This window comes from Acinonyx jubatus, chromosome B3, assembly GCF_027475565.1.
Source record: "Acinonyx jubatus isolate Ajub_Pintada_27869175 chromosome B3, VMU_Ajub_asm_v1.0, whole genome shotgun sequence".
Classification (NCBI taxonomy): domain Eukaryota; kingdom Metazoa; phylum Chordata; class Mammalia; order Carnivora; family Felidae; genus Acinonyx; species Acinonyx jubatus.
In genome coordinates, this window is record NC_069386.1 from 112,156,400 (window position 1) to 112,179,764 (window position 23,365).

Consider the following 23,365-nt stretch of genomic DNA (forward strand, 5'->3'; position numbering starts at 1 on the left):
CCTGGTTTCCTCCCACCTCTCACTGCTGGGTGTTGATGGGAGTCACTCAAAGCAGGTCCACTGATCTCCAGAGAAGCAGGCGCCATCCCACTGCCTCCAGCAAGCCTCTGTCTCCCTCCACTCAGCTCCTCCTCCATGTTCTGGCCCAGCCTTCTCTGCTGACCCTTACCTTCCCATGTTTCTCGACACCTACCTTGACTCCAACCAGCTCACCTCCTCCCCTGGGCTCCTCCCCTGCTCCCAACATCTGCTCATCTACCACCGCCTCCCCTCCCATTCAACTCTCTGCTTATTTCTGTCCAAATCCTTTTCATCCTCAAAATATACTTGAGGCTCCACCCCCATGAAAGTTTCCCAATACCTTCTGTTCATCGTTCCCTTGCTTTCTTACTTGTATTAGTTATCACCTGGACCCCACATTTGGTGAAATGAATTATATTCATGGTAGTACTTTATATCATATGACATTGTTATCCTTTCCTTGTTATATAAAGATCATAGGACTAGAAAATGTCTTAAAGACCACCTAGTCCAACTTTTGTTTTGTTTTGTTTTGTGTTTTGTATTTTAAGTTAAAACCAAGGGAGAGAAAGGTTTTATAACATAGCCAGGCTGAATCTGCTGGAATTACACTCGACCCTCTCGAACCAATCTGGGACTTGCCCACAATTCCCTGCTGCCTCTCTACATGGAAGTCTGTGTCACCCGCAGGATGGGGCAGTCACGAAAGACAATCACAGGATATACTCATCTACTGACAAATGGTGCCTCCCTGTTGACTGGCAGGACAGAGTCCAGAGCTCCAGCCCACCTCTGTATACCTTATGTTTTTCAAGTTCTTTGCTATCCACTTTACTAACCACCTGGAAAGGAGTGATTGTCAAAACTCACCCAGATTCTCTCAGGCCAGCCCCAATTCCCTGCTGTCTCCCCTTTTCTCCAGACAGAACCAGCCTAATTCCTGCTCCACCATGGCCGGGGCCAGCTCCTCCTGCTACCAATCCCCATAATCCCTTGCATTTTCATTTTTGGAAGCCCAGCTTCACATCTTCTGACTTTCCCAGGGGCTGAGTAAGCAGCCAGGCAGTAACTGAGTGGAGGGTCTAGGTTGGAGCCCCACTTTCACAGAGGGTGGGAGCAAGCAGAAAACAGATCGGGGACAGAAGAGAGCAGGGAGTGGCTAGGGACAGGGTGACCTGCCCAAAACAAGGCCGCTAAACTCCAAGTAAATTCCCCGAGTCAAAATCCGCCAGAATAGGGCAGAGTAAACATTTTTCTTTTCTCCCTCCCGCTCTGGTTGCCCTGCTCCCTGCAAGGAAGAAAACTAGAATAATGAGCCACGTTGGAGACTGTCACCCGAGCAGCTCCGGAAGGACGTGGGCAGACGCCTGGCTGGGCGGCTGACTTTCTCTGTTTCTGGTTGAGATTTTATAAATATTCTGGGAGTTTGATCTGAGGCTGGTGGTAGGGAGGCGAGGGGAGCAGCAGAGGGGGTAGATAACTCAACCCATGGGGGTTCTTGGACCTCTCCCAGGCCTGCTTTTCATTAGCGTTGCCAAGGCAACTGCTCGTCCGCTGCAGACCCCATCACGCCTTGCAAGGCATCCACAGCACATTAGGCGTTTCCTTTAATGGTGAATCTGCTGCAATCAGTCCTCCTCCCAACCCCCATCCCTCAGCCCCATCACCTCCTAGCCCGGGGAAGAGAAGATAATTAAGAGGGAGAAAAGCTATGATCCCCACTCTCTAAGGCTGGTGTGGAGGGACAGAGCCATAGTTGTCCCATTCCAAGGGCTGCCATTTGCATAGGACAGTTGGAGTTTGGGTGGTAACAAGCCCCTGGTAACCAGACCGCTGCAGCAGCCACTTCCAGCCCCTCCTCTGCTTGCCCCGGCTGACCCGACCTTTCCCCTCCACACACACCTTTATTCTTGACCAACACAAACATTTGCAGAGTTCTCAAGGAACAACCTCACCAGTCATCATGCTGAAAAGTTCCAGATGCCCACTGGTGCACAAGCCCATATGTGTCTTTGGTTTTCACCAAGGTGTCCAGTGGATTCTAAAAGGGTGGTGTCAGGGGAGGTGGAAGCTGGCCAGAGGAGACAAGAAGACCCATGTTTGCAAGGCTGTGAGAGTGGGCAAGTGGACTGGAAGAGGTGACAGTTTTCCCTTGGAGAAAGGAAAGCCAGGTTGCGTGCCTGGGCGACCAGGTAGAGAATATGCACCCAGAGCCTATAACCCCACTGCTGCAGACACACCTCTCCTCTTCACTGACTACATGGAACTCCAGTGATCTGTTTAAAAATCGGCTCCCTCTGGCTGTGAGCTCCATGGGGCCACAGCTAGGGAATCTGGGTCTCCGTTCCCTGTAGCGTCAGCTGGGCACCTGCCCTAGGAGGCCCTCAGTAATGTCTGTTGAAAGACCAGAAAGAAGGAGTGTTGTCGGGGGCGGCCAAAGGGGCTGGGTTTCCTGGGTTATCTTTTGAGCCTGTCTTTGTGCTCTGGAGCAAACCTGAGCCAGAGCCTCTCCCAGCCCCTCCTTTCTGTGGAATGCAGGTCACCCCAGCCTTCCTGAAAGATCTATACTCAGAACCCTTGAGCCAGCCCGGAGGTAGCTGCAACAAAAAAGTCAGAGAAGACCCTCCCCCAACTGTAAATGGAGCAGAACCAGGATCCCCAATCATCTGGGCTCAGACAAAAACAGCTTCTGCCTTCTTGGTTTTTCTGTCTTTTCCCACCATGATTGGCCCTGGAGGAGCAAACCTGAGTTCCTCCACTGGTTTGAACAGGAAATTCCTGTCAGCTCATGGGAGAGGCCAACCAAGGGGAGATTTCATCACATAGATTCTCCCCTCCCCACCCCCACCCTGAGATACAGAATCGTATCAAAGTCTTATCCCAGCCCCCTCGGGAGCCCCGTCCCGACATCCGCTCCTGTGCCTCACTGAGGCAGTGCAGGCAGCCTTCCTTCCCCGCAGCTGGGGTGAGGTTCTTCTGCTCGGCCCGGTAATGGGGACGAGTGAAATGATTAACAGTAATTAGGTGCATAGCTTTAGCTGACTGGGTTGCATGGGTGGTTTTTCCATCTGCTCTAGTGGCGAAGCCCCATCGAGGCAGAGAAGTGGCCGCCCCAATGGCATGGATAGCATGGGTTGAGAAAGGCCGCGGGGCATAGATCCTTGTTCCTCAAACGCGGTCCTGAGGCCTACACATGGCCATCACCATGCGGACGCTGACCTCAGACCTCTTCTTTAGCAGGGAATACGTTTGAACAAGACAACCAGGTAACTGGAGGCACACAGGAGGGCGAGAGGCACACTGGAGGGAAGAATATCCCCGTGCTTGTGTCTCTGACCTCATGGATTTTAATTCCAGCTCTGTCACTCAGTAAGAGTGTGACGCTGGGCACACTGAGCACCCTCTCTGAGCTTTGGTTTCCTCACCTGTAAAGCAGAGGCACCAGTAGGCTCCGACCTAGGAAATGTTAGCACAGGGTTGATTGCTCAGGGGACATTAATATCATTTGCTTCCCCAAATCAGCTACCCCAGAGATGAGGCTTCAGCCGGCCGTCTTGCTATTTCACTTATGTATCTTCCAGGAGGACTTATGGACCCCTGACTGTGAACCCCCAAACCAACAGCTGTAGCCTTTCATCTCCAGTTCCTCCCACTTCCCCCCACCCCATGTGAAAGGAGGACGGTGAGCTGCCCTCTGCCACGGGATGAGGTGGGTGAAGGAACTGAGCGAATGCAGACAGGCAGGGCCAGGTCGTCAGGAGGGACTTGGAGGCAGAGGAGACGCACACAGCATCTGACTTCGGGAATGGCGTCTTACACATGGCACTTTGTTTCCCACAAGCAAGTAGAAGAGAGTCTGGATTTCATTTCTTTTACCATCTCTGCATTTCCTTGAGAGACGATGGGGCTCTGTCCTTGTGGGGGAGGAGCCCTGACCGACTTCCCTTTGTTCTGTGTTGATGTGTTCTCGGCCACAGCTCCCTCTGCTTCACCGGGCTAAGGTGACAGAGCGCTGGGACGCACAAGCCACAGGGGCCTGTTGGGGCCGTGAGGTCTCCACCAAGCCTGGGCTCATTTTGCACAGCTCCTTTCCCAGCTGTACTTGGCCGATGCTACTTTTCAAATTTGTTTTGGTGGACTGTGAGAGGGTGTTCCTTGAAATGTGCTCACTGGTTACCTGGTCGGCTGGGCGACTTGTCTAACCTCGCTAAGCCTCAGTTTCCTCCTAGGATGGCAATTCTGAAGACACCATGCAAGTCTGTACCCATCCCAGGGACCCAGGGATGACGGGGTGGCTAGAGGATTAAGTGAGATGATGCTTATAGGGAACGTGGTACAGAGAGAGCTATATGGTCACTACATGTTAGCTGTCGTTCTTGTAGTTGTTGGAAGAGGTGAGACTTAGACAGCTGGCCTAGGCGGAAAATCACAAATAAGAAAGTGGCCTCCTCATTTGCAAACAGCAAGCACAGCCTCCCCGTTCCTGTGCAGGTCAGCAACTGCTCCTCTCCTCCCCCACCTTCATTTTTTCTTTTTTAGCTGTGGGAGTTGACACATGTAGCTCACTAGGCTACCCCAGTGAGTTTAAAGCTTTAAATAAATACATGCTCAAAACTGCTCCTGACCTGGGTATGCCTCTCTCTCCCCTCCCTCTTTCTTCCTCTCCTGGTGGAAGCCAGGTCCAGGCAGAGCCCTGGAGAAGGTATCTCCTCTGCGAGTATGCTGGTCCCAGGGGCCCAGCGTGGGGCGGACGAGGATCGTCCGGAGCCAGCACAGACTCTCCTCTTCCTGGGTTTGTTAGAAGCCTGACCAGGCCCGAGTCTTATGACTTCAACAGATGTTTCTGCTTAAGCAGCCCTGGCATCTTTATGGCCTGTTTTTTCCATTCTTGCTTCTCTTCCTCTGTCCCAGCAGCCCTGAACGCAATTTGGACTTCATTTTCTTTCTAATGGTTATAGGGATAGAAAGGACTTTTTTTCCCCCTTTTTCTTTAGCTCTTCAAATCACACACACACACACACACACACACACTCACTCACTCACTCCAGATGCATTCAGATCTGTGCTCATGGTGTATATTTGTTAATGGCACTAACAGTTATTTCACTTCGTCGCATTTCAAAGCCTCCTTCCCTGCTTCCTCCCTCACCTCACGTTCATCCCCTGCTTGTCCCCACACAGGTCACCCCAGGACAACTGATTGGTGTGTCCTCCCAGATGCTGATTCTGAAAGCTCATGCCAGCCTCGGTCTCGGGCCCATTTCTCCAGTGGGCCTCGCTGTGTGTGTCAGGCTCTGTGGGCTGGGGAAGGTTTGGGCTAGGTGATAGAGTGAGAGTTAAGGCTCCCATGGCTATGTATCTCTTCAAACTCCCTTGGCCAGCCAGTCCATGAAGACCCAGGTGGGGCCAAGTTGACAGTTATTACGAAACGAAACCAGTCTTCCACGGGTAGGTCACAAGCTTGAAACCAGCCTGGCCACTCCTCACATTAAGACCTGTAATCCCACCCAGCCGGTCTGAATAGCGGGGTATTCACGTTCATCTGCCTTCAGGGTTTGGGATCACCTGTCTCAGAGTCTGGTTCCCACAGCAAAGAAAGCCCGGAGACCTCAGGTCCTCATTTCAGGACCTGTCAATGTCAAAGGCACCTGGGGTCCAGGTCCCCTTATTGCCTCCCAAGACTGAGAAATGGGCCTAGATTTCTCCTCTGTGGTCCCACTGGGTATATAGACAGACCCACCTGGAGTCCTCAATGTTAGCACCACCTGATATCAGCCTTTGATGGGCCATCCAATCTTAATTTCTCCGTGTCTCTGCAACATTTCTACCTAAGAGGTTAGTGATACACTCATACACTCACCTCTCAGGGTATGGTCATAACTGAGCTAACCATCGACTACTACAGACTACTGTAGGCCATTCTGATACTGACCATGGGGGAAGGTGGAGGCTTCAGAATGTCCCACGTCCAACATTCTCAACACAGAGGGGCCTTTCCAAAGGAACAGTAGGAGGATGGCTGAGCTAAACCCCATCAAGTCCTTATTAGATGACTGCCCCCACCTGAGAAGGGCCGGGCAGCCACTGCCCCCACCTCTACCCATCATAGTAGTGTTGCCATACACATCTCATCTGTGACCCTTCTTCCTCTTTCCTATTAAGACAAGTTAAACTCTGGTTCTTGTTTGTGTTTAGAAGTTGAGTCCCAGCACTGTCCTTTCAGTGGGTTAGGGGAGGCTGCCTGGAGAGTCAACGATGGAATCAACTTAAGCTCCAATAGCAGGATGACACATGAGAGGGTGGTGGGGAATGGAGGTAAGAAGAAGACATGAAAGTAGGAGGGGGACAATGACAGTCCTGCACACCAAGGTCTGCTGGGGAAGCTGTGTGTACTGAACAGCGGCCACACTCCTCTAGCTGAGTCTCTCAACCCTGACCCTGGGGATGTGGAAATAATTGGCCAGCCACTCAGATGCCCAACACAGTTCTCCTGTCACTAGTGGATCCCCCTGGAGAAATGGTGCCCTGGGAAACTGCCTGCCTCCCTAGGACTGACTGTGTGGAGCTGGGCACAGACACAGGCAGCAAGTGACTTGCAGATGGTCCAAGGGAAGCTTACTCTCCCTGTCTTCCGAAGGTCTCATTTCCTGAGAGACCTGGCCAAGCCCTTCCTTCCAAATGGCTGGGATGTTGTGTCCCCTCAGTACCAGGAGTGAGGAAACAGATGCTTTCCAGGACTTCAAGAACCAACCAAAAACCAGTGAGATAAGATAGTTTTATTGTCCCAGTGCACACTTTTAAAAAGAGTCATGACTTGCAGGGGTTTTTCAGCAGTTTTGATGATCTGTTTATAGTTTTTTGTGTTTGCTTAATTTATATTTAACATGAAGACTAAGTTTATGTGACTAAATATCCATCATGCAAGAACATTGAAATGCAATAAAGACATAGCCCTGCTTTCCTGGGCTGACAGGGGAATGGCAAAATCCTAGAGGCCTTAATGGCACCGTAATTGCGAGGGCAAGGTGTAGTGGGGTGTGTGTCCATGCGTGCGCGCACGTGTGTGTGTGTGTGTGTGTGTGTGTGTGTGTGGTGTGTTCAAGGAAAGGGAGAGAGAAGTGAAGAGGTGTTTCTTGAATATCAAAGGGAGGAATCTATTTAACCAAGGAAGTAAAAGACTTATACTCTCAAAACTATAAACCATTGATGAAAGAAATTGAAGACAACACAAAGAAAGATATTCTATGCTCATGGATCAGAAGAACAAATATTGTTGAAGTGTCTATACTATCTTAAGCAATCCACAGATTTAATGCAATCCCCATCAAAATACCAACAGCATTTTTCGCAGAACTAGAACCAACAATCCTAAAATGTGTATGAAACCACAAAAGACTCCAAGTAGCCAAAACAATCTTGAGAAAGAAGAACAAAACTGGTAGTATCACAATGCCCAAATTTTAGATATACTACATACAAAGCTGTAGTAATTAAAACAGAATGGTACCAGCACAAAAATAGAATATAAACTAATGGAATAGAGGAGATAGCCCGGAAATAAACTCATGATTATATGGTCAATTAATCTTCCACAAAGGAGGCAAGAATATGCAATTGGGAAATGTCAGTCCCTTCAACAAATAGTGCTGGGAAAACTGGACAGCTACATGCAAAAGAATGAAAATAGACAACTTTCTTACACCATACACAAAAATATATTCAAAATGCATTGAAGACCTAAATGTGAGAACTGAAACCAACCAACCAAACAAACGAACAAACAAATCCTCCTAGAAGAGGGCACAAGCAGCAATGTCTCTGACATTGGCTGTAGCAGCTTCTTTTTGGATATGTCTCCTGAAGCAAGGGGGGAAAAGCAAAAATAAACTTTTGGGACTATATCAAAATAAAAAGCTTCTACACAGCAAAAGAAATAATCAATAAAATTATATAGCAACCTAACAGAATGTGAAAAGATATTTGCAAGTGACATACCTGATAATGGGTTAGTATCCAAAATATATAAAGAACCTATACAACTCAACACCAAAAAACCCACAAATAATCCAATTAAAAATGGGCAGAAGATATGAATAAATATTTCTCCAAAGAAGACATACAGATGGTCAACAGACACATGAATAGATGCCCAACATTACTCATCATCACGGAAATGCAAATCAAAACTACAATCTGATATCACTTGTCAGAATGGCTAAAATCAAAAACACAAAAACAACAAGTATTGGCAAGTGGAACAATAGGAACCCTCATGCACTGTTGGTGGGAATGCAAACTGGTGCAGACATTCTGGAAAACAGTATGGACTTTCCTCAAAAAATTAAAAATAGAATTATCACATGATCCTGTAATTCCACTACTGGGTATTTATCCAAAGAATACAAAAACACTAATTTGAAAAGATAAATGCACTTCTATGTTTATTGCAGTATTATTTACAATTGTTAAATTGTGGAAACAGCCCACATGTCCATCAACAGATGAACGGATAAAAAAAGGTGTGGTATATACACACAATAGAACATTACTCAGCCACAAAAAAGAATGAAATCTTGCCATTTGTAGCAACATGGGTGGAGACAGAGGGTATAATGCTAAGTGAAATAGTTAAAGACAAATACCACATGATTTCAGTCATATGCGAAATTTAAGAAACAAAACAAATGAACAACGGGAAAAAGAGACAAACCAAGAAACAGCCTCTTAACAAACTGGTGGTTACCAGAGGTGAGGAGAGAGGGGTATGAGTGAAACGAGTGAAGAGAATTAAGACTATATTTATCTTGATGAGCACTGAGTGATGTATAGAATTATGGAATCATTTTTTTTTATAAAAAGAGAGGAATCTGTCATAAGAAGACTGAGTGACCCAAAACGCTTTAAACATATGCATCTGAGTTGTAAAATATCACAATAGTATAATTAATCATTTTTTGACTACCATTTAGTGATATCTTTTCTGTGCCAAGCACTTAGCGTATATTATCTCATTTAATTCTTTAAAAACCCCTGTAAGGTACAAGTATTGTCATGTAATTTTTAAGTGCGAACACAAGCATTGAAAAATTAGGTCAAATGCCAAAGATCAGAGGTCTCATAAGTGGCAAATATAGGATTTGAATCCCAGCTTCTGACCCAGAGCCCAAAGTCTGCACCAGAATGGTCTCCACCTGCATATAGTAAGGACAATAATAAGGACAATAACGACTGCCCACACTTATAGTGCACTTGCCACATGCCAGACGTTGTTCTAAGTGCTTTACTTAGATTCACCGAATTCATTCTCACAAAACTCTATTTATGATGCTGTCATTGTATAGATGAGGAAGCTGAGGCACAGAGCATTTGACATTGATTTCTCTTAGCAAATGTAAATGGAACACCTTTTGTGTGTTAGGCACTGTGCTAGGAGCTCTGTGTGGGACCCAGAGTTGAGAAAGACATCAATCTCATTGTCTAGCAATGACCATCAGCGTGGGCTTAGGGTGGGATTCCAGAACTTGACAATGAGGCATGGTAAGAATAGGGTATCTTAAGATATCTTAGAGAAATGAGCATACCAAGAAGCTTCTACATCAAGAGTACAAGCACAGGAGCAAGACAGAATCCTGTTGTCAGACTGAGGCCCACGGTCAGATCTAGGACAGCAGCAGGACAGATAGAAACAGAGCTATTTTATTTCCATCTGCAATGTGGCCTTAAGAGCAGAGCTCCAAAACCAAGCTGCCAGGTTCATATCCTCACTCTGCCACTCTTGATCTGTGTGACCTTGGGCAAGTTAATGAACTGTTCTGGGCTCAGTATCCCCATCTGGAAAATGGGGATAACAGTGCCCATCCCACAGAACTATTGTGAGAACTCCTCATAACTACTGTTATGAATAACTATATGAGATGCCCTTAGAGCAGGGCCTCCCCATAGTCAGCTCTCTGGGTTGGCTCTCAAGCTCTCATCAGCTTAGGATCACATGGGGATCCTTGAAGCTGAGGTGGACAGAGGTTGCAGGTAGGACCAAGTTGTCCGATTGGTAGGGAGAAGAAAGCTGTAGAAGGAACCAGTGAGGGGCCTGTCCCTGTATAGGCTTCTAGGAGAGGGAGAGATGAAATTTGATGAGACAGAGAGAATTCACATCCTTGGTATAAAAGTTTGGCAAATGGTCATTGGGCTCTATCTCCTTAATTACCAAAGGCCAAGATGCAGGTGCCTGGTACCTCGGCTGGTTGGAGGTGGAGAATTCTCTGGGCTGGCATTTATATGGTGCCATGGTGTCCAATCATCAGCAGGAAGACAGGCTTCTGCTGCCTTTTCCTGGCCCCTCAATGACCCAGGCCAGGAATATTGGTCTATTCCCAGCATCCCCTCTATAAACTTCCCCCCCACATCAGTGTGCAGCCTAGAAGGAACACCAGGGTGGCTGAGGGAGGTAGTGGAAGGCAACCATGTTCTGTTGCAAGAAATCTTTCCTAGAAGTTCATCCTGCTTTCCTAGAAGAGGAGATGGCTGAGCTCATCAGCCAGAGCTGGAGCAGCTCAGAAAGAATCCTTTCCAACCTCCAGAAGACCCCTCAGCTTGGGAAAGGGATGGCTTACTGGGGTGCTGTTTGTGGCCATGGGACTGTCAGACTGGGCAGGGGTGTCTGGTGATGTATTAGAGAAGCTGAGAAGGGAGGTAAGACAAACATGTTCGCCTGATGGGAATCTTGTGATCTCCCAGCTCCCCACCCCCACTCTCTTTTGAAAGCTCACTCCAAGACTTTTTGCAGACATTGAAGACCAGTTTCCTCTCCCAGAAACACCATTAAACTGAGTGAATGTGCGAGTGAGTGTGAGCACGTGTACTGCAATTTCGTCCCTACCGATTTTTAATTTCTCACACTTTGCACATTTCAGCCATCATGTGTGTTCTCATGCCATTCCCCTTCAACTCCTTCTCTCCCTCTACCAGCCTCTTCTGGAAGCCTCAGGCCTCAGAGATGGCAAGAGGGTCTAGACTTTGTTTTAAAATGAGAAATAGTGATGGCATGGGAGGTGATTCTGCTGGTCTGCCTCACCCAGACCAATCTTCCAGACACGAAGCACCTGTCCTTTCCACCTTGCAGCCTATTTCCTCTGGGGCTTCCTGCAGGGCTGAAGTGCCAGTCATATGGAAACAGGAGGCATCTAAGGCACACACCCCAGGTGGCAGCTTGAGTTTCCTGAACTGAGAACCAGTGGCCTAGATTTTGCCCCAAATACTCAACTGGGAGTTTGCTTTAGTGGCCAAGTCTTTCCTCCTCTACCCAAGCCAACCACAGTGTTTCGGTTAACCCCTTGGCTTGCTGGGAGCCTTGTCCTGTGCCTTTATGCTATTCCCCTCACGACTACCTGCTTTAATGAAGCAGAACAGCGACACCGGAAATAACTAAACATGGAGTATGATTCAGAATGATGTGTGATTCACCCCAGAATGCATGCTCCCAGCTGCCTCTCCTGATTTACGAGCTTGCTCATTACAAGCTTCCTCTGCCATTACACGAAGCTTGTCTTCCTTGTCAAAAGATGACCAGAGTCAAAGGGGAGCCAAACAAGGGACCGTGTTTTGTCTGGAATAATGCACTTATGAATAAATGAGTTGAACACAACTGTCTTTTTACATTGGTGCGTGTTTCTGTGGAATTAAGAGAACTTCCAGGGCTTAATCTGTTTGAGTAAATCAAGTTTGTCCATGTGTTCTGGGCAATGGTCATGAAGTCAACTATGATATAGTTTCTTTGGCCCACAAAATGACCAATGGCTTTTGGGAAAGACTACGTGAGTTATGACCAGGACAGTGGAGCAGCCTGAGTTAGTGTCCCAGCATGTACATTAAATTACCTAAAATAGCAAAAAATAGACACAACCTAAATGTTCACCAGTAGCGTATTAGTTACACAAACATCTGTATAATGGAATAGTAGGCAGTCTTTAGAATTATGTCCTAGAAGAAAGCTTAATCTCATGGGAAAATATTCACAACATATCATTAAAGGGGAAAAAGCAAATTATAAAGCAGCATGGACAGAACATAGCAGTCTTGTAAGAAAAAAGTATTGGGTATATTTCTTAACTGGAAGAATATATATAAAAATGTTAACTGTGGGGCGCCTGGGTGGCTCAGTCAGTTAGACGTCGACTCCAGCTCAGGTCATGATCCCGAGGTTCATGAATTCAAGCCCCTCAGAGCCCACTTCAGATCCTCTGACCCCTTTCACACTCCCCCTTCCCTTTCCCTGCTTGCTCTCTTTCTGTGTCAAAAACAAACTTTTTTTTTTTTTTTTAATGTTAGCTGTGTTGTCTCTGGATAATAAGATTTGGCTTGACTTTTTTTTTTCTCTATTTTTTTCAAATTTTCTTCTATGAACAAATATTATTCCAAAATCTGGGGAAAAAATATTTAAAAAAAAGATTATCCGAGAGGCCAGAAAATGAATTTCCAGTTTCTTATCCCATGTCCGTGCTCCATTTTATTTTGGAGATTCAAATTTCTCAGCCCTTCCCACAACAGATACTTATGAAGCAAAACACACGGAGTAGCTGATGTCCTAAGCAACATCACCAAGGTGAATTACTCACTGACCATAACAGCTTTAGAAAGGCCTTGTTTCCACCAGACACTGGGAATTAATGATACAAAAACCATTTTTTGTTTCTAATCAGGAACAAACGTCTCCAAGAGATCTGAAATAAGTGTATGGGGGCTCACAGAGCACGATTACAAACCTCAGCAGCTGCTCCGTGGATTTTCAAACATGAGGGTGGTTCATCCCTTCTCCTGGGCCTTTTTACAGTACCTTATCCCTTAGAATTTTGAAAATCTGCCACTTTGAGAAGGGGAGGCCCGGGGAGAACCGTGACCCTTGTCCCTATATGGAAGGACGGGGAAAGGAGTTGGAGAGAACAAAACTATGGGACTGACACAGCTGGGTGTTGTTTGCCTGGCTCACAGGACAGTGTCACGCATAGAGGGGTGACTGAGGTGGACAAAGGGAGCGATAACTGATGTCATGGAAAGAAACAGACCACTGTAAAATCTGCTGCCGAATAGAGACAGGCCTTGGTGCACACCATGTCTGCCACAGACTTTTAAAAACCTATGCAGTTTTAGCTGTGCCTTATCACTACCTCCTTTCCGAGCAAAATAGTCAAGATTGTCCCCTTCTCCTCACAGGACATGGCAGTACGAGTGTGCCAGCTGTCCCGAGGTCACCATTCCTGTCAGTGGCAGATCTTGGTAACACACCTAGAAGGTAGCAGGAAGCGCCACTGTGCTCCTGGTCCGCTGCTCCAGCTGGTCATCCCTGCCACCTCGGTGAGGGGGGAGCACGTTACCTAATTCCGGTGTATGGTCGGATGGCGGCTTTTCTCAGTCAGCCTGTCCTTGGAAAATTCATTCCTCTCTTGTATTGGAAAATTCCTCTTGTGCCTGTCATTGCACATATCAGAAGACCAAGGTTTCCATTTCTCAGAAGTAATTAACTAGCTACTGTCTGAGACCAAGCTTGTTCCTGGAATTTTTTTACTCATCATTTTAAAGCCATAATCCAGTCCCAGGAGAGAAGGTCTGAAGCAGGGCCCTGAGTTCTGAAGCAGGGCCCAAAACAGAGAAACAAGCAGAGGCTGGGCTGGGCTGTGCACTGAGTGTAAGGTGCACATCCAGTACCTATGATCACCTCAGCCCCACCTTGATTTCATTTTGTGTCCTTTACTCTTGATTGCCTGGGGGCATTTTAGGATGGTAGAATAATGAAGAGCCAGCTGAGGAGCACTTACCCTGTGAAATAAGGCTCCCACCACTCCAGCCCTTGCCAAGACTCTGAAGAAGAAAAAGAGGAAGAAGAAGAAGCAGCATGAGGAGGAGGAGGAGGAGAAGGAGAGAGAGAGGGACAGAAAGAAAAGAGGAGAGGAGAGGAGGAGAGGAGAGGAGAGGAAAAGAAAAAGGAAAGAAAAAAGAAAAGAAAGGGAAAGAAAAGAAAAGAAAAGAAAAGAAAAGAAAAGAAAAGAAAAGAAAAAGAAAAAAGAAAAAAGAAAAGAAAGGAAAAGGGATAGCCTGACCCTCCTGGAAGGAAATCTATGCTACTCTATCCTTGCCAGATCACAAGATGGGGAGATGTTCGCTTTTCACATGACTGATGCAGAAATGTAAAGAATTCTATTTCAGGGGATGAAAACTCAACAGATTAAACTAAAGATCCTACTGTTTCAGTTCCCAGGATTGACTAAAGCAGTAAAGCTTGAAAAAATAGACTAGGGTCCCCTTTGCCCTCAAACCCATGGTGGGCTCCATCTGACTCTAAATCTAAGTTTTCAAGTGAAAGTAGCTGCAGGGATGAGAAATCTACTAATGCACAAAGTGATGCTTTCAGTAGGAAATCCTTAGGCCCTACCATGTTATTATCAAAAATGATGGGGTGCCTGGATGCCTGAGTCAGTTAAATGTCCAACTCTTTATCTCAGCTCAGTCTTGATTTCAGGGTCATGAGATCAAGCCCCACATCAGGCTCTGTGAAAAAATGATGAGGGTGAAGCTTTCTGTTGATACCATTGTCAGACTATGCAAAACACACCAACTCAAACTTCATTCATTCATTCATTCACATGTCCATTTAACAAATATCTATTGAACACACCTTATATGTACATGAACTGAATACTATACATTATCTACCATCCCCTCCAGGAGTTCATAGCCCTAGATAAGGGCACTCAGGGAAACTGAGAAATTATAATAGGTTATAATTAAAGCCTAAAGCAAGGTAAGAAAAATGAACCATGGGTGCACAAAGAAAAGTGTTGTAAGTTCTACTCACAGCTTCTGGAAGCTCTTCACAGTATAGAAGAAATGTAAGTTGGGGGTTACCTGGGTGGCTCAGTCAGTTAAGCATCCAACTCTTGGTTTTGGCTCAGGTCATGATCTCACAATTCATGGGATCAAGCCCCATGTCAGGCTCTGCGCTGACAGAGTGGAGCCTGCTTGGGATTCTCTCTCTCCCTCCCTCCCTTTCTGTCCCACCTTCTCAAAATAAATAAATAAAAATTTTTAAAAAAAGAAGAAAAAGATTTGTAAGTTGGGGTTAACAATGAGTAGGAGTTTTCCAGGAGATTAGACTGATGTTTTCATTGTGGACATGAGTGTACCTCACTATGCATCTGACCTCCAGAAAATCAGGACACAGTGGGTGACAATCTTCTGTAGAACATGTGCCACATCACCCATCAGGAGCCATAGCTGTGCTTTCTTCAGCAATGAATCTGGGGACTAGTGGCCCAACATAGGCCTTAACATTTGATACAACCAGAAGACATCTCAGAACAGAGTCCTGAGCATGTTCATCCAGAGATGGCTCTTTATTAGGAAACTGAGTGTCCAGCTGTACTTAAGCATGTATGCAAAAATGCCTGGACAAAGATTGGAGAGGGTTTGCACTTTGTGGGGTCAAACTTGTCATGGGTTTCAGTCCTTTGGTTATGCCCCTTGCTCCCTTTCCCTGCCATATGGGCCTCCCTCTTCCCAGAGTGTCTGATGATATCTACTCATGGTTTAAGACTCAGCTCAAATGCCATCTTCTTTAAGAAGACTTTCCCAAAATTTCTGGATTGAATGGCCATTGCCTTTCTTACCCCACCTTGGTACATGTTACATCTTACCTGTATCAGAAGTCACTGTATTCATTTATTTACATGTCTAGTACCTGGGGGCAGGAGGTGAGTCTTTCTCATCTATGCAACCCCAGTTCCCAAGTGCCTGGTGAACTTTTATTGAATGGATACAGGCTGCACTTATATGCTTAGCATGCCCTGGAGTCTTCTAACAGAGCAGAAGATATTCTATTGCAAAGTCCTTCTTGATAAAATCATAGTGTCTAATAACCCTGTTTCACATATAAAGAAACTAATGTGTAAAGGGAGGCAAGTCCAGAATGTACTTGAATCCAGGAGTGTAAATCCCAACCAAGACTGTCCTGAGACCAAAATTCCTTGGAGCCCCTGGGCCACCCCAAGTCGGATGCAATTCTAAACAAGCCAGAGCCTCACCGAACAGCTCCACAGTGCTGGGCTCCACTGTGTTCTGGAAGGTTCTTCTGAATTGTGCTTCCAGAAGGTCGGGACAGGGAGAAGCCGCAAAGGCCCGGTGCAGTATCAGGTTCCCCCTTTTCTGTCAGCAGGCATGGAAGAGGCTTTAAGAAAATGGAGTAGTATTATTTGTTTGTTTTTACAGTGACTCATCTGTCGTAACTGGGTTAAAGTCCACTTAAAGAAAAGGAGAACAAAAGACCTCCTGTTAGTGCTGGAAGTTTGCCTCTTGAGATATCACTGAGAGGAACTGGGAAGAAAAAAAAAAAAAAAACCCCAGCAGGGCAGAGGAAGCTGCAGGCCTTCAGGAACACAGCGGCACTTTGGAAAGGCAAACACGGTGACTTTCATCTCCAGCGCCCTATCTGAGCTGGCCGCTCCCCTTGCTGTTGCTTTGTGACCCACTGCAGTGCTAGCCATCAGACACAGACCAGTGCCCTGTTCCCACACTCTTCAAACATGAGGAGGTTGTCAGGAGCTATGGCATTACGGGCAAATCTCCATATTCAACCAACTCGAGTCTGGGGAGGAGGAGGAGGATGGTGGTGTCAGTGGTGATATTAACGTAAAAAACCTACTAAGTGCCAGGCACCATCCTAACGTTATGTATCACAACGCACTTCAAAAACCCCCAGGAGGCTACCATGCTACCTCCCCAGCTGCCGCAGGAGATGCTAAAAGGCAGAAATCTGGTCATGTACTCTTTGGGAAACCCACTGGCATCAGTGCAGGTACAGGCAGGTACAGGAACCACGGGGCTGGTGGGCTTCAGGTGGGGTGGGACCAGGTTTCCAAGTGGCATCTTCCGGAGTGCAAACTCAGACCATCCGAACCCAAGATGCAAGGACTTACACCCTTGCACTCTTCAAATTAAAACAACAACAACAACAACAACAAGAAGCTGGAGAAAGACAAGACTCTACAGTTCTCTGCCGACCAATCAGCCACACCTGTGGTACGCTTGCATCCATGTCCTTTATCTGCTAGTTCTTTGAAAATATTATTCTCACCTCTGGCCACCCAGACATGAGGCAGGTCCGTACCATGACTGCCCATTCTAGTTTTGGTTCCTCCTCCCCTTAATTGTAAAAAGCTGGAATTTCTCAGCTCCAAGGCTGTGAAAGACAGATGGGGACATGAAGGAGAAGATAAAAATCCCCTGAAAGTTCCAGGTCCCTCCTCCATCATAAGTGTTTCATATCACTCTCTTTCTTCCCAGGGACCTTCCTGTCCCTCAGAGACTAGCTAGGGTCCCAGACCTCTGCCCTGCAGGATGATAAGACTTTCTGGGCCTTCCAATTCAAATAGTCAACCCTAATCATTCCATTTCCTGAACAAGACTTATTTTAGGTAATTTATGTTCAAACACCAAGAATTCCTCAACAGAAACCCCCGGATGAAAGTGTTATTGTGCTAATCTGTCCTCTCTTTGCTCATGGATAACCACATTCCACCAAATGCCGCAGACGGGTGTGGGAAGCCACTTACTTGCCGTGGTAGAGGTGCCATAATTAAGCTGCTCCGATGCAGGGTTGGTCCTCTGCTTTTCTGTACACTGCTCTGTGACTTTGAGGGGATTACTTGCGCTAACAAGCACGGCCTCCACAAACAATGGGTTGAGAGGACGACTCAAAAGAAGCCGACCCAGTGCTCTCTGGGATGCTTCTCCCTTTGACTGGCCTCACGAGGATCAGGCCCCCGATGGAATCACTGGAGATTTAGGGCTTGATTAAACCCTGGCTTTGGGCCAACATGCTGGTGGCCCCTTGATTTTCCCAGGTCCACCCAAGTGGCATAAACACCAGAGTAAGAATATGAACCGCTTAGCTGATCCCACAAGAGTCACTGCTCATTAGCTAGGAGTCTTAGTATCACCAGCTCACAGGGTTCAACAGGCATCAGCATGCCCGATCCTGGAAGGACAGCCTGACTTTAGGTTAATTGTCCCTACATCTGCACTCTCTGGAGCTACAGCTGGGGGGCTTTGTAGACCAACTTCACCATTGGGATCTTTGGGATTCCCATCCTTTCTTGGCCCAGTAAAGCCCAAGCTCTCCACCAGAGGCAACTAAATCATCTTAGTGTGCTGTCCCTGATTATTATTGGCATTTAGCGATCATTTTGCTTCTGAACAAATGGTCGGATCTTGCACAGCCCAAAGCATAAAGATTGGCCATGTTCACCTACTGGAGGGCACTGGAGAATTTCTCATGTGAGGGTACCCATGAAACACAAATGGAGCAACTGCATCCTTTCTTGGAGGAGCAACTGCATCCTTTCTTGAGTCTGGCGATTTTGTTGTTGCTTCGACTCAGCATTTGCTTGTGACCCTTAAGGACTCAGAAGACAGAGTAAGCTGCTTAGGTCTCCATATGGCTCAGGACAGAGCAAACAATATTCATTCCTCGAGCCCCAAAGCTAGCAGTCTCAGGGATCCCCAGGATTATCCTGAGGCTACCCCCGAAAGCATGAACCCCATAGTTGGTCTGTCTCATAGCCAAGTCTCACCAGGAACCTGCATGTCCTGGCAAGATGTGGGTGACTTAGGAATGGCCTAACAACAGAAGGGGGAGAGCCAGGTATGACACCTCCCACCCTGACCAGCTGTGTGATCTTGGTTCTCATCTCTGCCGTAGTATCCATGCCCATGAACATGATGATGATCCTGCCACCAACTTTTCCCCTGTAGGAGGCTGCAAGAGTGAATTCATTAATGTTTATTGAGCACCGGGATTTCTTTGGAGAGTGGCCTTTATAAATATAAGGCATGATTAAAGGATGTCAGTTTGCTAACTCTCAGAGGAAGTACTTAATGGGATCAGGGCTAAATATCTTGATGATTGAGTTTCATTCTTTATTCAAATATGCACAGGGCTCCCATCACTCAATTCTGCCGTCCACTCATGTTATTATCTGTTTTATTTTCTCATTTCCATATATAATAGTACAACAGCTGTTCCCCTCATACCATGCTTACCCACTGCCTCCTTCCCTCACCCCAGCTTCTGACACCTCCCCTGAGGTTACCAAGGCCACCTGATTGTCAAGCTCATTGGCTTTTTCTCATTCCTCATTCTCCTTGTCCTTTCTGAGCATGGCACTGGTCACTACCCGCTCCTCACCCTCGAAAGTCTTATTCTGTGGTTTCCTCAACCCCAGCAGGTCCAAACTGATGTCACCATTGTCTTCAAATCAATTCCCTGCCCTGCCCTCCAAACCTCCCTCTCCACGGACAACCCCCCAGTGCAGGCCCTTACTGTCCTAGCCTGCCCGGTTCTTAAAAAAACCTATCCCTGCCCTCTACACTCGAGGCAGGTGTGACACATGTATGTCTGTGAACTGTTCCACAGGCCTCTCTGCACCACCTAGGCCTCTGGCTGTTCTTTTCCCAAGCCCACCTCAGTCTCCTGCTCCCTGCCGGTGGGTGAGCTGCTCCAGATCCAGACACCATAGGACCTGCTCTCCTGCTCACCCACCTTCCTGCCTGCTTCCCAGACCAGCAGGCACTCTTGCTCCCAGCAAGCCATCGGAACTGACTGAAAATCTAGCAGCCCTTCTTCTAGGGGCACCATGACAGACTTGTCCCCTCCAACAGCCCCCGGCGGACCCAGCCAAATAGACACACGTCAGCACTTCCATAGACACACAAACGCTGATATGCACAGATGTGCAAAGAGATGCAGGTACACGCACAGGCACGCACACAAGCACACACAGACATAGAGGCTCATATATACAGATACATACATACTCATATAGACATACACAAATACTCAGATATAGACACAGACACAAATACTCACATAGACATACAAACACATACTGACAGCCAGAAGCACCCACACAGATGTATACATAGACACACATACTCACATAGGCATGCACGTTAATACACAAAGTCACAAGCATACACACACAGAGACACACACATGGATTTTTGCTGCCTTCCCAGCATCCTGACAGGCTGAACTGATCTCCCTCACCCCTGATGAGTAGCCAATTCTTACTCCTGCCCTTCTTCATTCTCATCGGTATTAGTCAGGGTTCTCCAGAGAAACAGAACCAATAGAATATATATATGTCTGTCTGTCTCTCTTTCTACACACACACACACACACACACACACAGAAATTTTAAGAAACTGGCTCATGCAATTGGCTGGTAAGTCTGAAATCTGCAGCTTGAGTCCGAAGGCAGTCTGGAGGCAGAATTCCCTTTGCCTCAGGGGACTCCAATCTTTTCTCTCAAGGCCTCCAATGGATTGGATGAGGGCCATCACATTATGGAGGGTCATCTGCTCTATGCAAAGTGTACTGATTGCAATGTTAATCTTATCTAAAACAAAAAAATAAAGAAAACCTTCAGAGCAACACCTAGACTGATACTTCATCAAGTATCTGGTACCGTGGCCTAACCAAGTTGACACACAAAGTTAGCCACCACCTGGCGGCAAGCCAGTGCTCATGTAAGTCTCCCAAAATGTCACCCTTATCACAATGGCTCCCTGCTCTAAAACTTAAACATCTTCATTCCTGGATCAGAGTAGGCACGCGGTAAATATTTGTTCAGTAATTAAATAACGAATAGCCTTTGTGACAGGCTCTACACACAGCTCAACACAGGAGACTGTTTTGAGGTCCCAACAGTGAGCTCTGCTAGGAGCTGAGGATGCAAATATCAAAAGCCACTCTACACATTCCTTGTCTTTTCCGTCTGCCTTCTTGAGGCCGGGAGCCATGCTGCTGATGTCTCTAATCCTGTCACAGTGCGCAACGGAGTCCTTTATACAAAGCAGGCCCTCAGCTGTGGATAAATTAACTTGATTCTTTTTATTGATCCCTGTATCAAATTTACCTGAAATAGAATACATTGTAGAGCCCCATTTTTAAAAGTATGATTCATAGCGTCCAAGCCCGTTTCTACCTTTATTTTTAAGATGCAGATGTGAAGAGGTATTTTCATACTCAGGAAGGATATATATACCACAGAACATTGACAGTGGTCTCTAGGGGTGGGCTTGTGGGTGGCTTCTATTTGATTTTTTATACTTTTCTGTGTCTTCCCCATTGTCCTCTGTGACCATGTGTTATTTTTATAACCATAAAAAAACTGCGTGTTTTTTTCTTTCATCTTTTCATTTATGAGTATGCAGAGATTCAGGGTCCCGCTCTGTGCGCTTTCTTGAGGCCCTTGGCATACCCCTTGGCTTTCCTTTGAAGAGAAGGCGTTCTGGGACACCCTTGTAAAAATCTGTGAGGTCATAAAGGTAAAGTTAACTGCAAACGGTTGTTCTGTTTTAATTATGTCCAAGTGTCGGGTAACATGGAACTTTCAAGGAAAGCGTTCAGGGAGTTAATGATTACGGCCGTTGTTAAACTGTTGTTAAGACGGAGAGCCGGTGCCGGGAAGCTGGGCACAGCGTCTTGCCTCCAGCGCCCGGCCCTGCCACCGCTCCTGGGCCGCCTGTCGCCTGTCAGCCTGCTGTCACGCTGCGTCCCAGCCAGACGAACAACACCCAGCCATGATGGAAGCGACTGTTCCTTGAACTTTGCTTCAGTCCCGCCTGCCGGGGTCTCCGGAGGAAGTGTTCACCTCTAGCCCAAATGAAATGGAGCTTCAGAAAAGCCTCAACAGAGGCCCCGAGCTTTGTATTTCTCAGACTGCCAGAGCCACCAGCTGCTGAGTGCCACGGAACTCCCAAAACCATGAAGGGGAAACCAAAGAGCTGGAGGAACGCAGACATCGCGTGGCCCCGAGAGTCTGTCTCCAGGGTCACCCGGACATGCGGCAGGTGGGCCCGGGGAGTGACAGGGGCCGCTTGCAGGAAGGTGGGGTGAAGGAGAACAAGGAGGCCACGCCCACTCGGAGGCTGAAATTCCAAGAAACTCGCTCTGCGCAAGGCCAAATTTGTGAAATCCTCTCGTCCTGGAAAGGATCCCACACAAATTTCTGGGGTTTCCAGTGTGATATTTGATAAGTGCCAATGGGCTGAAAATATTCCCAAGATTTTTGGGCTTTGTACAGTTAGTGGTGGCTGCCGAAGGCTGTCTCACCGCCTGCAGTGTCCCGCCAGTGGCTGCGGTGGCCAGGCAAGGGCTGGCATTTGTGCCTGACCGCTTTGGCCCTCCCGTGGGGCGTGCCCTGCCATCTGGGCCTGCGGAGGAAAGCAGGGCTCCGGTTCCACGTCCTCACAGGCAGCATCCCCTGCAGGCAAAGAGATAGCAGCAGCCCCCCCAAATGCCCTGGTGGCAGCACAGTGGGCCCCAGCCAGGCTGCCCTCCTTGCTCCCTTTCAGCCACCGAATGCCAGAGCTGGAGGAAATCTTTGTGCTCATCCACCCAACCTCCTCACTGACTAGCAGGTACCTCCTCAGACGCGAGCTCCCTGAGGGCAGAGCGGGGCTGGCTCTGGTCTTCGTACCTTTGTGTTCCCAGAGCCTGGCATTGAGTAGGGCTCCCCAAGTAGGAGGTGAATGAGTGGGCGAATGAACTAGCCAACTCTTTCCTTGTTGTCTTACCTGCACAGAGTGACACTTTGGACAGGTCACATTTTCCTCTGTCCCCTCGGCTTTTTGGTAGAATGAGCCCATTGCTGTCGGTTCCCCTCCCAGCTCACAGAATCCCCAGAGCCAAGCCCGCCACGGCCTTCGGGTGAGTGTCTCAGGAGGAGCACCCACAGAAAGGATTACCAACCTCAGCCTTCGTATCCGTTTCCCAGGGCTGCTGTAACAGGACCACAAACTTGGTGAAGCTTGGCTTACAACAGGAGTGTATTCCCCCACAGTTCTGGAGGCTGGAAGTCTGAAATCAAGGCATTGGCAAGGTTGTCTCTTGCTGAGGGCTCTGAGGGAGAATCTGTTCCAGGCCTCTCTCCAGCTTCTGGTGGTTGCCTGCTATCCTTAGCACTCCCTGACATCTGGCTGCGCGATCGCTCCGATCCCTGTCTCCCTCTTCATGCGCCACTCTCCCTGTGTCTCTCCTCTTCTTGTAAGGAACTGTATCTCAAGACTCAGCCTCTCCACTGCACTGGCCTGGGCCAACTGCCAATCTGCTGTGTCACCTTGGAGAGGTGTCTTTACTTCTCTGTGCAGTTTTCCTGCTTAAACTTTGGAAGGAATTAAGGGTTTACCCTACTCCAGTATGACCTCATCTTCACAAATTACATCTGCCACGACCCTACTTTAACAGGACACGTTCTGAGCTCCAGGAAGGACATGGATTTTAGGGGGCTACCAT

General features: G+C 47.4%; 1 protein-coding gene across 6 annotated transcripts in view; it reads left to right on the top strand.

Moving 5' to 3' along the window:
• RAD51B (RAD51 paralog B) overlaps positions 1-23,365 on the top strand; it is a 715,946-nt gene that overhangs the window by 667,669 nt on the left and 24,912 nt on the right. Inside the window, exon 11 of one of the 6 annotated variants that reach the window (XM_053224610.1) lies at positions 13,228-13,949. The exons of 4 other annotated variants lie outside the window; for them this stretch is intronic. In XM_053224610.1, coding sequence (XP_053080585.1) covers positions 13,228-13,310 — 83 coding nt within the window. In that variant the 3' untranslated portion in view covers positions 13,311-13,949. Of the gene's footprint in view, positions 1-13,227; positions 13,950-16,275; positions 19,590-23,365 lie in introns of those variants that run through there. One more of the 6 variants, XM_053224612.1, reaches the window with a different exon arrangement.